At 44.5% G+C, this 14,278-nt stretch overlaps 1 protein-coding gene across 2 annotated transcripts in view; it reads left to right on the top strand.

The window, feature by feature from the left end:
• The window catches only part of LOC110963933 (latent-transforming growth factor beta-binding protein 2), an 89,141-nt gene that overhangs the window by 30,603 nt on the left and 44,260 nt on the right, over positions 1–14,278 (top strand). For both annotated transcript variants that reach the window (XM_051948864.1, XM_022212462.2), the window contains exons 4-8: positions 3,886–4,151; positions 5,044–5,235; positions 8,144–8,350; positions 9,758–10,041; positions 11,160–11,262. In XM_051948864.1, coding sequence (XP_051804824.1) covers positions 3,886–4,151; positions 5,044–5,235; positions 8,144–8,350; positions 9,758–10,041; positions 11,160–11,262 — 1,052 coding nt within the window. The remainder of the gene's footprint in view (positions 1–3,885; positions 4,152–5,043; positions 5,236–8,143; positions 8,351–9,757; positions 10,042–11,159; positions 11,263–14,278) is intronic.

The raw sequence follows: 14,278 nt of genomic DNA, 5'->3' as shown, positions 1-14,278 counted from the left end.
TGAGGCACTTGTTTCCCAGTGGGCAACTTACAGAAACAACACAGTCAGCTCTGGGATGATTGGAAATGGTGTTTTCCGAACCCAGACTGCAAGCGTTTCCTGGCACTGAAACAAAGCCACCTAACTGAATTTCTCCATGCAACACACACCCTCGCCCCAATACGCTCTCATCAAAACATGAAGACTTCAAAGTACACCTAGCATTTTGCTTGGCAGCGTAGTTCGTCGGGGTTCAAATCGTTACCAGCACGGTTTACAGCATCAGCAGAAGTTTCGAGATCAGAGGACTTGCAGCCTTTTTTTGAGTGTCCTCCAGTTCTTGATATTGGCTTGTGTTTTCGCAGCGCTTGCCTGTGTGCTGTTTGCACTCCAACAGTGCCTCCTCTCCAACTCATCTGGGTCAAGAGGCGAGGCTGGAACTGCTATTCACGCAGCACTGTCATGCCTTTATGAGAACTAATATTCACATGTTGTAATGCCGCGATGAGTTCAAAGATGCGGAGCAGCCGAGTGCCAAGCAATACTTTTGCAACGCACTGGCAGCCTTGCAGTGTTGTTTCATGCACAGTGTAGATTCTTGGCCATGGATGTGATTTGTAATTTCCTCAGATGTGATGAGGTTTAGTTCTAATTGCTTTCCATACATGTGAAATGAATAATAATGAGTGAAAGTAGACGTGCCAATGACTTTATGTCTTAGCTGGAGGCTTCGTTTGTGATCAGATGTAAACTTTGATCAAGTGTTTGGACGGAGATTTATCACAATTCATTGTTTCTCTTCGAGTATAATTATTGAACACGTGTTCTGAATATGAAATAATGCATGTCAAGAACTAAACAGTACAGACTAGCCATACACTGTACAGAAGTGCATCTCTGTAGCGACTCCAGCATCTTGTGTGTCCGTGGAGTTTTTTCTTTGGCCACAGCTGATGTTTTGTTACGTTACCTTATATGAGCTTATTGTGGTGAGTCAGATCTGATGATTGATACCAATGTCATGTCTGCGTGTTAATGTGCTGGAATTGTGTTTTTGGATGGATGGATTTGGGTGAAGTTGGGTGTGCTGTAAAAACATGACCCCAGAAAGTCAGTTCAAATGAAAGTCTATTTATCTTTTACTGAAGCTTTAGCATAATCCAACTTCTGTAGTTTGTATTGGAGTTGCCTGTACTGCAGGCAGATAGATTAACCTCCTCCTGGCTGGCTGCAGCTTTGTACCTGACACACAGGCAGTGGGTAGGAATACTGATTGTCCCATCGAAATTCTTAAATGAAGGGGAATTAGCTTGTTTGTAAAGGTGTCTACTTGATTTACATGGAGCAGTACTAGTGTTAAGCTAGTCTTGCTTCTTGAAACATGGATGATGGAAGTCAATTTTCACTCTCTTTTAACTTTCCATTGGCATCAATACAATCACCTAATTTGTAATCCCCAAGTTAACAATGTCCACCCCACAGCCCCATCTAGTTGGTCATGTGACAAGTTTTTTTTATACATTGTAGATTAATACTGAAGACATCAAAACTATAAAAGAATCATCATCATCATCATCATCATATGCTGTCTTCGTTCTGAAGGTTGGCCACCATAGATCTCTATTTGTGTCTATTCTCCGCGGCTCTCTTCGCTTCAGTGTAGGACTGTGTTGCACTCCACCTCTTGATGTCATCACTCCATTTACCCCTCTGCCTTCCTTTTGCATGAGTTCCTTTAATGGTGCCTTCAAGAATTACGTTTTGGAGCTCTCCAGCATGGCCATGCAGAACATGCCGGCATAGCACATTTTCCTTTGCTTCTGATCGCAAAATAATACATTATGGAATTATGTTGTAATTAATGTCTGTAATTAATCTAAAATGTAGAAAATAATACAAATAAATAAAAAGCATTGAATGAGAAGGTTAGCAGTGGACAGCTTCACAAACATGGACAAGTATAAAATGTGTCATGTGTGATTTTTTTCTTTTTATCCACCACATTTCTGTATTTTTACTGTATGCTCATTCAGCAAATATTTTATCGTCACCATGAGTGATCTAATTAAAGTTGCATGGCCATCGCTTGATCCCCATCTGTCTGTTCAGACCTTGCTCCGTGTAATCTTGGCAGAGGTCTTCAAAATTACTTTCAAGTCACCCAGAACAAGGCGGAGGGGATGACTCCTCCTTGGGCTGCCGGGGCCTTGAAGTTCCTAATGATGACATCAAACGTGCAGAGCGACTCGTGCGTTTGCTTTCGTGCCCCCTGATCTGCAGGCAGAGAGGGCAGCGGTGAGCTCATCCTGGGAGGAAGTCGCTTTGCCATTGAAAGTGTGAGAGGCATAAAGAGCAACATCTGGCTAAGCCGAGGAAGTGAGGCAGGATGCTTGCAGGTCAGGTGTCACTGTCAGCAATGGAAAACCCCAGTCATAATTTAGAGTGGAAGGTGTAACTTTGTTTGCCACCTAGTGTCCGTCCTTACCTCCGTGACACCAGCACCTCTTGTTTCCTCGTATCACATCCTTTCCCCACCCTGGAGATTCAGCATCTGGGTCAGCAGCTGTCGGCTATAGGTGCTGCCTGTTGTCTCTCTAAAAGATGACGTGAGACACCATTATCAAATGATTGTCTCCCTGTTCCCCTTCTCATTTAGTGTCCTGTTCCCTTTGGCAGCAGGAATGTGGTTTGTGTTGGATGAATAAAGAGACATGCAGCGGCTTGTGCAGCATCTAATGCAGCTGGGACGGGGGTGTGCGTGCTTTTGTGTTTGCACGTGTGTGGACACAAATGCATTTGTGTGTGTGTTTATTCGCCTTATTGTTGTCGTGTGTCTGTGGGCTGACAGAGCTGACTCAGTGTATAAATACATGATGTGTGGCTTAAAACCACATGTAATGAATGCACGGTTTATACCCTCATTTGGGGTTTGATTACAGTGTCGATTACCTTCCAGAGACACAGGTGTGTTTTGTAGAACTGCTCCTCTGATCTATCTGGTATGGTTCATCTTTGTCTTGCTCTGCTGAACGTCTGTCAGGGCAGATCAGTGGTATCCAGATGTTTTTGTGCAAGGCTGAATCCCAGCAGCATTCCATAATCAATCCTAGACCCTGAAAGCCCAGGTAGGTCTGTCTGCCTGTCTGTCTAAGAGGCACGCACCTCCCACAGGTCACTCACATGACCTCAGCTTCCAGGTCATGCAGCACAGGCTCAGTAATTGACCCAAATGAAATGCTCACCAGGAAAAAAACATGCCCTGGTCGAGCTTTGTTCGTCGACCCTAGTTTTAATACTTCCTCCAATCGAGTGCAACGCTCAGGATGTTGCTCCCTGGTTGGCCACAGTCAGACAAAACAAGGAGTTCATAATCTAGTCAAGCAGACACAACAGCCAATGGAAAGGTTTAGTGGTCGTAATGGAAAGATCTAATGTTTTAATCACACACTTTACCGAGACCGACGTCACACAGACTCACAAACTGGAACCTGTGAGTTTTATTCCCTCTGGGTGCCCGATACTTCTTTTTTTTTTTTGTAAATCGGTGGTGAATAATCTGCTCACACTATCTTTCATTAATTAGTCAGGGTCGTGGTTCTCTGACCTACAGCAGATGTCAGCTGAGAAACCCTGTGCGCCTAAACAATGATATGGTGCTAATAATTTAATTAAACAAAATTATTTCCAAATCATTTTGTCTCATCTATAAAATCAATTAGGCTGAGCTATGACCTAGACAGCAGATTTGTCTCTCTGGAATGTCATTTTCTGTTGCACACGTTGACCACAGTTAAGTGGATTTCACGGTGATGCTAGTGCATTGCTGATGAGTGTATCTTTGTGAGTGTGCATATGTGTGGAACATGAGGTCATATGTTTATGGTCTCGTGATGATGTGATTGGCAGGACCCAAGTGAGACGGGGACCCCCTGACTCCTCCCCTCAGCAGACCGGGACCTCCCGGACCGTGAAACGTTATCCATCATCCTCCGGGCCTATAACCTCCAACGCTCTACCCAGTGGCACCGGTTATGCTAATGGACACAGCAATGAGCACAGGAACTTGTATGGACGCAGGAATGGGCACAGCAGCACACACTCCCACAACACTCACAGGCAGACCAGCGACAGCCAGCTTCACGGACAGTTCAACAACGCTTTACTACCAGGCGGTAAGTACCAAAATGTGTCTTTTGCATGCTGTGAAATGAACATAGCAAAACTTGGATGTGTTCTCATTTTACATCCGTACTCAAAAAAAAAAAACACAATCCATTCTGGTGCAATTCACCACCAGTATATATACATACACATCCTGTGGTGTCATTGTTAAATGGAACATTTTTCCACACAAAAAAAACAAAAAAACTGGCAGAATCCCAGGCTTCATTTTCCTTCTCCCACTGTCCACCCACCTCACCCCCTCTGTGGTCTGCATCACACACATCAAAGCCGCATTCATTGTGTGCCCGCATGTGTGTTTGCACAGTTACACGCTTTGATATCGTCATTAATCTACACTGTCACCTCTCTGACATGACAGGCACTGAACCCTGGCGCCTTCACCCACAACAAACAGAAACGTGAACTCGTCTGTCCCAATTTTGTTCTCCTTTCACCTCTTCATTTTCTCTCCGATGCATCATCCAACACACACAGCTGTCTGATGCTGGAGCTTCTCATTTGTTTTTTAGCCCTGTACCAGGGCAACGGATGTTGAATGGCTTCCCACCATTACACAATGTTCGCTTGCACTTACGCTTACTTTGTCTGCTTCACACATACACACATCCAAAAACACCTTCTCGCAAAGATAAAGGGCTTGGAGACTGGCCCGATACCTAATGGTATACTCTTCCCCGTGTGCTGCCCTGTGGCACATCGCTCGATGTGCTGCGGCGTGCCAGTGGCCAGCCGTCAGCACACACCCTCGAACACTTATAAACCTCCCTTTTTCCCAGATGGGAGTGTGTCACAGTGAGGCTGAAGGAGGAAGGATGCAGCTCGTCTCCGGCCTGCCTCTGCTGCTGCTCCTTCTCAACCGGGTCTGCTTGTGTCTTCCAGGGGCCAACCTCACCTCCAACCTGGACCGCATTAAGATCGTCTTCACACCTATGCTGTGCCGCAGGGTGTGCAATGGTGGGCGCTGCTACAACAACTGCGAGAAGGGAGACATCACCACGGTCTACAGCGAGACCTCGCAACAGCAGCAGCAGCAGCAGCAGCAGCAGCCAAAGAACCAGGGCTTCCGACTCTGTGAGTGTCGACCCCAGGCCCTCTGATTTTCATTGTCTTTCTCTCTGTTCTGCCTTTAAATTCTCTGTCCTGCCTTCTCTCTTTTGCTTACTGTCTGATTCTCACACATGCTCCCCGTGTCTCCATTCTAGCATCTCCTTTCTTTTTATGGGGTGAGCTTGACAAAATGGGTTCCCAGTGGCATGCCGTCTCTTCTGAATGCCAGGCTCAGAAAGGAGGCAGAGTGGTGTAGATTAAAGCTGAGAGCTGTGCTAAAAACTCTCACTGTCGAAGAGAAAGAAGGGGAAAGCAGGAGAGATGGGGGCAGCGCAGATTAAAAGCGGTCTCTGTAGAAGGGGGCTAATCTCTCCTCGCACACATACACGTGGAGCCGGTGGTCCCACGCTCCCAACACTTAGCCCCCGCCTCTTTGCGGTTTGCACCTCGCGGTTGGCCCCGCCGTTAACCATTTAACATGCTCCCTGGGAGAGCAGGAACGAAAAACAGAGGAGAGGGAGAGGCAGAAAGAGAGAAAGAGTAGCAGCATGAACAGGATTTTATAGGGATTACATTAAACCTGCCATTTATCTGGGGGACTTTGCTTCAAATTCACACAGGAGTGTCCATGGGAAGGGAGGGGGCAGTTAATGCCAAGGGGAGGGTCGCACCCCAGCATGTATCTTAGTTTTCTCATCAGTTTCACCAGCTAAGACTAATTAATACTTGTGGATTAGAGGTGAAGGGTGTGCATACCACACACATGCACATACATATATATCTATGTATAGGCCCTCTTCAGTCAGAGCTCGGATAAAAACAAAATCAAACAGGCTCACAAGCATGCAACCAACCTAAATGGACTAAGCTCTCTGAGGAGGACCTAGCTGACTTATGAATATATACACAGGTTGATGTTCCAGATTTATGTGCCCATTAATGGGGTTTTGGAACGTGGTGTGGATATTCCAAACACTTCAGCGTCCTGGCAGAGGCCTTCCATGAGATTACATTCCTGGCACCTCCACCTCTTCCTCGGTGGTTTGTTTTTATGCCCCACTTTTATTCTCCAGAAATCGTCCTTCATTATGTAAAAGCCTATGTTAAAGAGCGCGTTAAAAAGAGATTGCTCTCCGTTTAGGCTCGCATCCTGTTATTGCTTGGGTGTGCGTGTTCGTCAAGGAATGTCAAGTGGACAGCAAACAGTTATCTCATGCTGTTGTTATGTTGCCTACTCCGTGCAGTAAAATCTGGCAGGATAATTATAACAAGCTCTCTTGATACACACCCTGTGTACAACACTTAATTTAAAGCCTGGTATTAGATTGGGTAGAAGTCTGTTTATTGAGTGAGAAGTGTGTGTGCGTGTGTTTGGTTGTTAGAGGCTGTTAAATGGCAGACAGATAGGCAGACAGGCAGCACGGTGTGCAGAGTCGACAGTAGGATGTTGTCTAAGAATAGTTCCTGCCCCATGCTGAGTTGGGACTGGCCTGACACAGACCAGTGCAGACATGCATCCCGCATTGAGAAGTTTTAATAGCCTCCTTGAGTTGATAATTTAGCCAGCATGTCAAATCACAGGAGGCCTTCCTGTGTGTCTGGACACCAACGCTGGACCTCTTTAGTCTCTCCGTCTGCCTCTCCACATGTTTTTGTCAGTGTTGCTTTCTCCCTGTTTCACTCAATTCCTGTCTCTTTTCTGTTTTCAGTCTGTGCTGTTAACAATCTCCTCCTCCTAATCCCTTTCATTCCCTATCTGTTCCTCTTTTATTCTTATTCCATCCCTCCCGCTCTTCCTCCTCCAGTCTCACTGTCGTTAATGCTATGTGACAGGGAGCTCATTCCCTACATGCCATTGAGACTGTCCAACTTCGCTCTGTTCCCTGTTTGCACCCTGTTAGTGTGTTACTGTCTGTCTCAATGAGGCAAAGAGGATGCAGTTTGAAGCTTGTTTCCATGACTAGCATCTTCTTTCATGTCATAGTATGCAGACCATCCATATCTCCAACTGTCTTGTAAAACAATCCCTTATATTTTGCGGTGTGATGTGCTGCTGAGCCAAAAAAACTGCAGTAATTCACTTTTTGATCCTTTTGTGCCCCAGATTCATTCTTAATTCGTCATGGTAAGTGTGATTTTTTTCATTTGATAGTCTTTGATGTTTTGAGTTAGGAGAAGTCGGGTCAGAGTGAATCTGGAGAAGGGAGCAGGTCCAGGTATGTGCGGTGCAGGGATGGCACTCATCCCTTATGCCAAAAGATAAAGCCAAAGAAAGGGCTGTGCATGCAGTACAGTCAAACACCATCTGGTCACGGCTGGACTTTCCTCTTTTTCCCTCCGTGGTAAATTGCAAACTATAAATCAAATTGTAGACAGAGCACGATTTGGGATCCAATTTACTTGGCTGACTATAAACCTGTTGATCGCCTTTGAAATTTTGTACAAGATTTGATAGTTTGGGAAATTCACATTTTTTAATCCTACCAGCCAAGCAAGTGTTCCATACAGATATGCATGCACTTGTTATTTCCTCTGAGGTATTACTGGATGAATCATCACTCATCGCTTTGCACAGGAGTATATAATTACTGATCAGAGGCAAAGCATGCCAGTGAAGGTGGTGCAGCATGAGGGGCAATGGCAGGGCTCTGCCCTCAGGACAAAGTTGAACGTCACGTGGAATAAGGGGCCTGGTGGAGCCAAAGGGTAGAACAGCATGACCATTCAGGTCCACAGGAACCCTCAGCACATGCCCTTCCTATTAGGACTACCCCTTCTGTTTCTGATTATCAGATCCTTGTGTGTGAGGATCCATGATGCTGTGCAATTAAATGCGGTGTGCTGTGTGCTAAAGAATCTCTCACTCGTAACTCTTTTTGTCTTTACCTCTGACACACCCACTCAATCCCTTTCTTCGACTTCCTCGCTGCAGTCTTTTGTCAGATCCCCTGCCTTAATGGAGGGCGATGCATTGGCAGGGACCAGTGCTGGTGTCCGTCAAACTCAACGGGAAAGTTCTGCCACCTGCCAGCTCCACCTCCTTCCAGACCCACCCCTCATAGCCACAAGGATGCCGGCCACCAGGGACCAAAATCACCATCCCACTCCATGTACACTCTGCCGCTGTCCAATCAGCAAGGTAATCCCTCACACTGTGACCAATGACAGGGTAGAATTCCCACTGACTTCTTTTTAGGGTGCACTTAAGCTTCACATATAAGCCTGCCAACATAGTGACTACCTGTAGGGACCACTGGATAACATGTATACCTGTCAATCTAACTACTAACATGCTTGCTATAGTCAGCTTTATGGAGGTTTCTTGTTGACTCCAAATAACTTGCTTCTCCCAACTGCAAGTCTTGCTTCCTATGGAGAGAAGTTTATTTGAAATTTAAAAGACAACCTTTAATAAGTGCAACACCCTATAAAAAGTGGCAATAGCTTGTTCCATTGTAAATTCTTCTTTTCTCAGAAATCAGCGCTGTCAAGCAGATTGCAATAGCTTCGTTAAACTGAGCACAAAACACCAAATTCACTGTTTGCAGCAATTCCAGGTCCACGATTTAAACCACAAATTGTCACTTTTTTAAAAATGCACACAAGTGTAGTCCTTGTTTTGTTTACAGCGCAGTGCTCTGCTTTTGTGGGCCAGCAGCAGTGGAGGTCAGACTCTATTTTGAGCAGAATAACTAATGGATGACTCAGTGGAAATCCTCCTATTGTTTGCACAATGCTGCTTTTACCAAACAGAAGTGAATATTAGAAACAGAGCAGGGCAACGTCAGGAATTTATGTAAATATAAATTGCTTACTTTTTGCCCCTGGCATCATATTTTTCTTGCCATCCTTGGGTCTCACTCAGTATCTCACTCTGTCGAACACTGAGTAGAAGCAGAAGGTCTGTCTATCCTCTGTTTGAAAATAAATTACATAAATACAGTAAACCTACAGTACTTTCAGGGTCATGCACCCAAAATCAGTTCAGCTGTATAGCTGGAAAGAAAGTGTATGCTATATATATATATATGGTGGCAATTTCTTGTCTGTGACTCTTAATAAAGTCTGCATCTTCTCCTTGGACTCCGATGCCTGTCTGTGAAGCTGTGATTCATGACAGTGGGTCAGGGTTCTGGGAAAAAAAATTCTGGCACTCCCTGAAGATAGATGCTTCCCCTCTGTCAACAGGACAAAAGAGCTCATTCTCCACGTTGCAACATCTTCTCAACTCTTCTGCAAATCTGTTTTTGCTCGTTAAAATGGTTTGATTCAAACCAGAAAATCCAGAAAGTCGTTGTGTTGTTGTTTTGTAGTATTTTAATAGCATCTTGCCTGCTGGGAATTCCCAATGTACTCTAGATCTCATAACTTTGGGATGAAGCAAGTGTTTGGTGAACAAGTTTGTGTAAGAGGTTAGCTGATAGCTCAAAAACTGGAGTATGTATACAGCTTTTATCCCTGAGGATGCTTTCACTTCCATGATTCCAAAAATTAAACAGTAAACTCTCCACTGCATTGGATAAACTCTGGATCTGTCCTTGTGCAGCGTCCCTCCACCCATCCTTGGTGAACGTCCACATCCAGCATCCTCCAGAGGCCGAAGTCCAGATCCACCAAGTAGCTCGAGTCCAGCCTGGGCAGAGACAAGCCACCACTGAGGGGGCTCACTCTGTCCAGCAGCGCTCGCAGCCTGGGAATGGACACGAACACACCAGTGAGCACAGCAGTAGACACCCTCACACCAATGGAAACGGCCATAGCCACACCACAACGCGCATCCGCCAGAACGGACATGTTGGAAGATGCTTTCAGGAGACAGTCGACGGACAGGTATTGTGTTTAGCCACTGTTGCTATATACCCTGTCAGCACCAGGTGATCTAAACCAGATGGAGCATTGAAGGTGTTGATGTTAAGTTTGAAAGCTGAATCGAGTGAGACAAAGCATTGTTGCTGCAGGTACCATTATGTTCACATCCGAGCACCTTCTCTGATAGATGCTGTCTCAAACAGGAAGTGAGCCTGTGCGAATGATTTATGTAAAGTCCAGAATTTATGAGCTCCGACCACACTGGTCATCTCATGTTCCACCAGTTTCCCCAACTAAAGCATGCTATGAGTTAGAATGCATTCAAAAAGGACAAAGGTTAGGCTGGAAGTTCTGCCCATGTGGTCTTCTTTGTGGGTCAAATCATGATCCATATGTACACAGTGTGTAACTTACTGCACATTTACTGTACTTTGCCATCAAAATAAGGATTTCACAACAGTTATATATTGAGAAGATGATAGAAAAGGAAGTACTTGAGTTGCAGTGCGTGAGGTTTTCTAATCCGAGGCCCAGCATAACATCTGTTCTCTTGGCTGTCATTGAGTTTTAACCTTTAGCTGGAACAACACAGCGATCAACAGTAAGTGTTTTTTTGCCAACATTAATTCTTGAACACTGCAGTTTCCATTTTCCCTTCTCTGGTTTAATAGGGAGCTTGAAGTTAAACCTTCAAGTCACAATGACTTGGAAGAACGGAACTTCAGCACAAAAACGAGCACGAAAAAGCTGTAGCCTGCAGTGCTCCCACTTCTCCTGCCAGAGTGTCAGTGTTCTCCAGAACGCTTAAGTTTCATCTCTATTGGCTCAAAATCTAATAAGTACGATGTGATAGAAATCTCCCATCACAATTAACAAAGTGCCCTAATAAGACACGCTAGGAGGTTCCTAGTTGTTCCTTTGGACTCAGTGTTTCTATCCTCCTCCAACTAAATGGTCTCAGATGTGTCTGGTTCACTCTGTCCTTGCAGATAGGCATACACAAACACTCTGACACGAATATGCTTACGCCCCTGCCAACGCAAAGACACTAGCACATAAACACGCATGCATGCACAAACATGTAACACTCATTCTCAAAACTTGTTTTGTAGATTTAACACAGATGTGTGTTGTTGCAGTGTGGCAAGCCTCTGCCAGGCCTGACCAAACAGGATGATTGCTGTGGAAGTGTTGGCGCCTCCTGGGGACTGAACAAATGCCAAAAGTGTCCAACCAAACCAGGTAAGCCCCTATGACTAACGGCATCAGATGTAGGGAATTTTTTGTTCCACTGTATTCCATTGCACAATTAAATCTAATCTATTTCTAATCTGGTCTTTTTCTGTTGGTATAATTTTCTGTTATGCTATTCATGTTGATCTCCTGGTTTTCTTGTTCTGTTCAAAACAGCAAGATGCAGCTGCGCTCTTATTGAATTTCCAGGAAGAGCTTACCACCCCGAATGCTGTATTTTAGGGTGTTTACAAGTTGTTCTTTTTATATTCCTTAGCAGCCATTGTTCGTGCTTGGTGGATTTTTTATCATTTATCCCGTGCCTAAACAACACCGATGACTGATGATGATTAGCATCTAACAGTCTTCATTAGTTGTCTAAAACTGTCTGTAGCAGCTGCGTGACTCGCCCATGCAACCAGTTGTAAAAACGAAGCCATTTTCACTTCCATAAAACCGAACCTGGGAAGCAAATGAAAACACATTTAGCATGAAGATGAGAGCCTGGCAGGCGTGCCACCCACCCTGCGAGCAAAATGAGCCAACGTGGCCTCAGAAGTGTGCGGAAATGAATGGCCTGCTTCTCAACCAGAGCTGCGGTAGGTTTGACAAACAGCAGCAGGGTGGGTGGTGACACCGTCAAATGTAGATGGAGACTCACACTTTGCCTGACAGCCCTGAGTGTTATGTGAAGGGCATAATTGTGTCCCTGTCCTGGTGGACGCCTCGTAGGAAGCAACTGCATTATGGTGGCACATGAGGAATTCAGTTATTTCCCAACACTCTTAATCATATTACATCCATGCCCACACATGCTAGTTGGCTGTCAGATTGTCTATACCCTGTTCAACGTCTGTCCGGACCTTAATCAGAAGCAGACATCATCCTTCTCTGTCCCAATAATAGATGTCGATCCGCTCTTTTCCCCTCTCACTCTCTGTCTCCCCCCAGCACGCCAGATTCCTGCTCTTCCAAAGTCCCCGGCATGATCTCTTTTGGCTCCCAGATGTTTCCCTCTGCTCCCTCCTTTGAAGTTTGGGGGAGAAACGGAGTGAACGCTCATTTTTTTATGGGTGTTTTGGGGAGCAGCGTGCTGTAGTCCAGGGTCAAACACAGGCAGAGAAGAAAGGATGTCGAGAATGAAAGAGAGGAAAAATTAAGTCAAAATGAAGTCATGTACTTCGTCCCAGAAGTCTTGGAGGGAAGTTTAATAAGAGAAATACTTTGAATTCCTCCGAAGCATTGCTGTTCTCAGTTTAGACACTTGGCCTTATCTCTAAGCCTCATTCCCTCTTTCTGGCCAAGGTGTGTGCTTTCTTATGCGTTTGAAAGGAAAGATATGTAGCCCGGAGACAACAGCCCCTGAAAAAACAATATTGTTCTTTTTATTTCACAGTGAATGAGTCAGTTACCAGCTTACAATGAGAAGAGAAAGGTCATATTAACTTTATAAGAGTCTCCTGTGTCTCGTTGAGTATGTGATAATGATGTCATGAAAACCCAGTTTGTATTTAGGCGTGCGAGGCTACCATTGGTCAGTTTATAGCCGGTTGCAAAATACAGAATGGACTGAGAACAAGCATTGCTACTTCATTTTTTTATTATGGGGTTAGAGGATTCCAGTATGACCACAATTTAATGTGGTTCTTTTGCAGACAAGACTTTTACTCTTCGCTTCCTGCCTCCACATCACTGTCAGTATATATTGAAAAGTGCTTCAGCCTCAGTGATAAAGATTCATAATATACTGCTGCTGCTGTCTGGCTATGCCTGAAATCTGTAAATGTATGTACATTTCAGCACAGATGATGATATTATATGTCTAGGTTTTATTTATTATTATGCGCCAGGGAATTTATGTCACTTTATGTCATGGCAATAAAGAGGGAGGATATGCGTGTCTGCATGTGTACGTGAAGGAGGACTGACGTTATGGAAGCACGAATGCCAGTGTGTCCCATCTCAGTGGGAGCCGAAGCCTTTAGGAGCCAGTGCCTTTAAAAGCCGCATGCTGAGGATTCCTGGCCAGTAATGAGATCCAGATCAACCAGAACAGGCAGCAGTCAACTGCATCCCTCTGGTTCTGATGAGGAGGTGGAGTAACTAAAACGGCTCTGCACTGGGTTTGGATTTCAAGCCAGTTAATTCTATCATTGCGAGGTTTGAAATTACTGTAGAGTTGATCAATATGAGATGTAATAAATGACTTTTTGAGCTAAGATCGATTGAAAATATGCGAGCAAGGTAGAAAATATGAGGGGCCGTACAAGACTTAATTCATTCTCGTCCTCTCACACACATATATTTTCTCTCATACTCACATACATTCTCCTGTGACACACATACATTCTCCTTTCACATACATACATTCTCCTTTCACATACATACATTCTCCTTTCACACACATATATTTTCACTCTCTTACACGCATACATTCTCCTCTCACACACATACATTCTCCTTTCACACACATATATTTTCCTTGCACACACATACATTCTTCTTTCACATACATATATTTTAATATTCACGCACACACACATTCTGCTTTCACATACATACATTTTCACTCATGCACACACATACATTCTCCTCTCACATGCATATATTGTCACACTTGCACGTACATACATTCTCCTTTCACATTCATACATTCTCCTAAATAAATAGACATATATGTATATGTACAAAGAAAATATATGCATGAAAGAGAAGAATGTATGTATGTAAGAGGAGAATGTAGGTGTGTGAGAGGAGAATGTATGTATGTGCGAGAGAGAATAGTGGAAAAGGAAGTAAGTATAGTGGAAAAGGAAGTCCATCGTTTTTTGCGCTGTGATTGGCTGAAAAGCTCAAGTGGGCGGTGATGTTCAGGTAACGGTTACCATGGCAGGTGGAGAGGAGTCCCGAGCGCTTCAGCAAGCCATTGGGGTTTTAAGAAACATTTTGTCATCCCCAGAAACGGTCACATATTATCGTCATCGCTTGAGCAGCAGGCGACAGGTTTATTTGCACCAAACTTTAC

This window comes from Acanthochromis polyacanthus, chromosome 1 (assembly GCF_021347895.1).
Source record: "Acanthochromis polyacanthus isolate Apoly-LR-REF ecotype Palm Island chromosome 1, KAUST_Apoly_ChrSc, whole genome shotgun sequence".
NCBI lineage: Eukaryota > Metazoa > Chordata > Actinopteri > Pomacentridae > Acanthochromis > Acanthochromis polyacanthus.
Note: the sequence above shows the minus strand (reverse complement) of the source record. Positions and strands in the feature narration are given on the sequence as shown.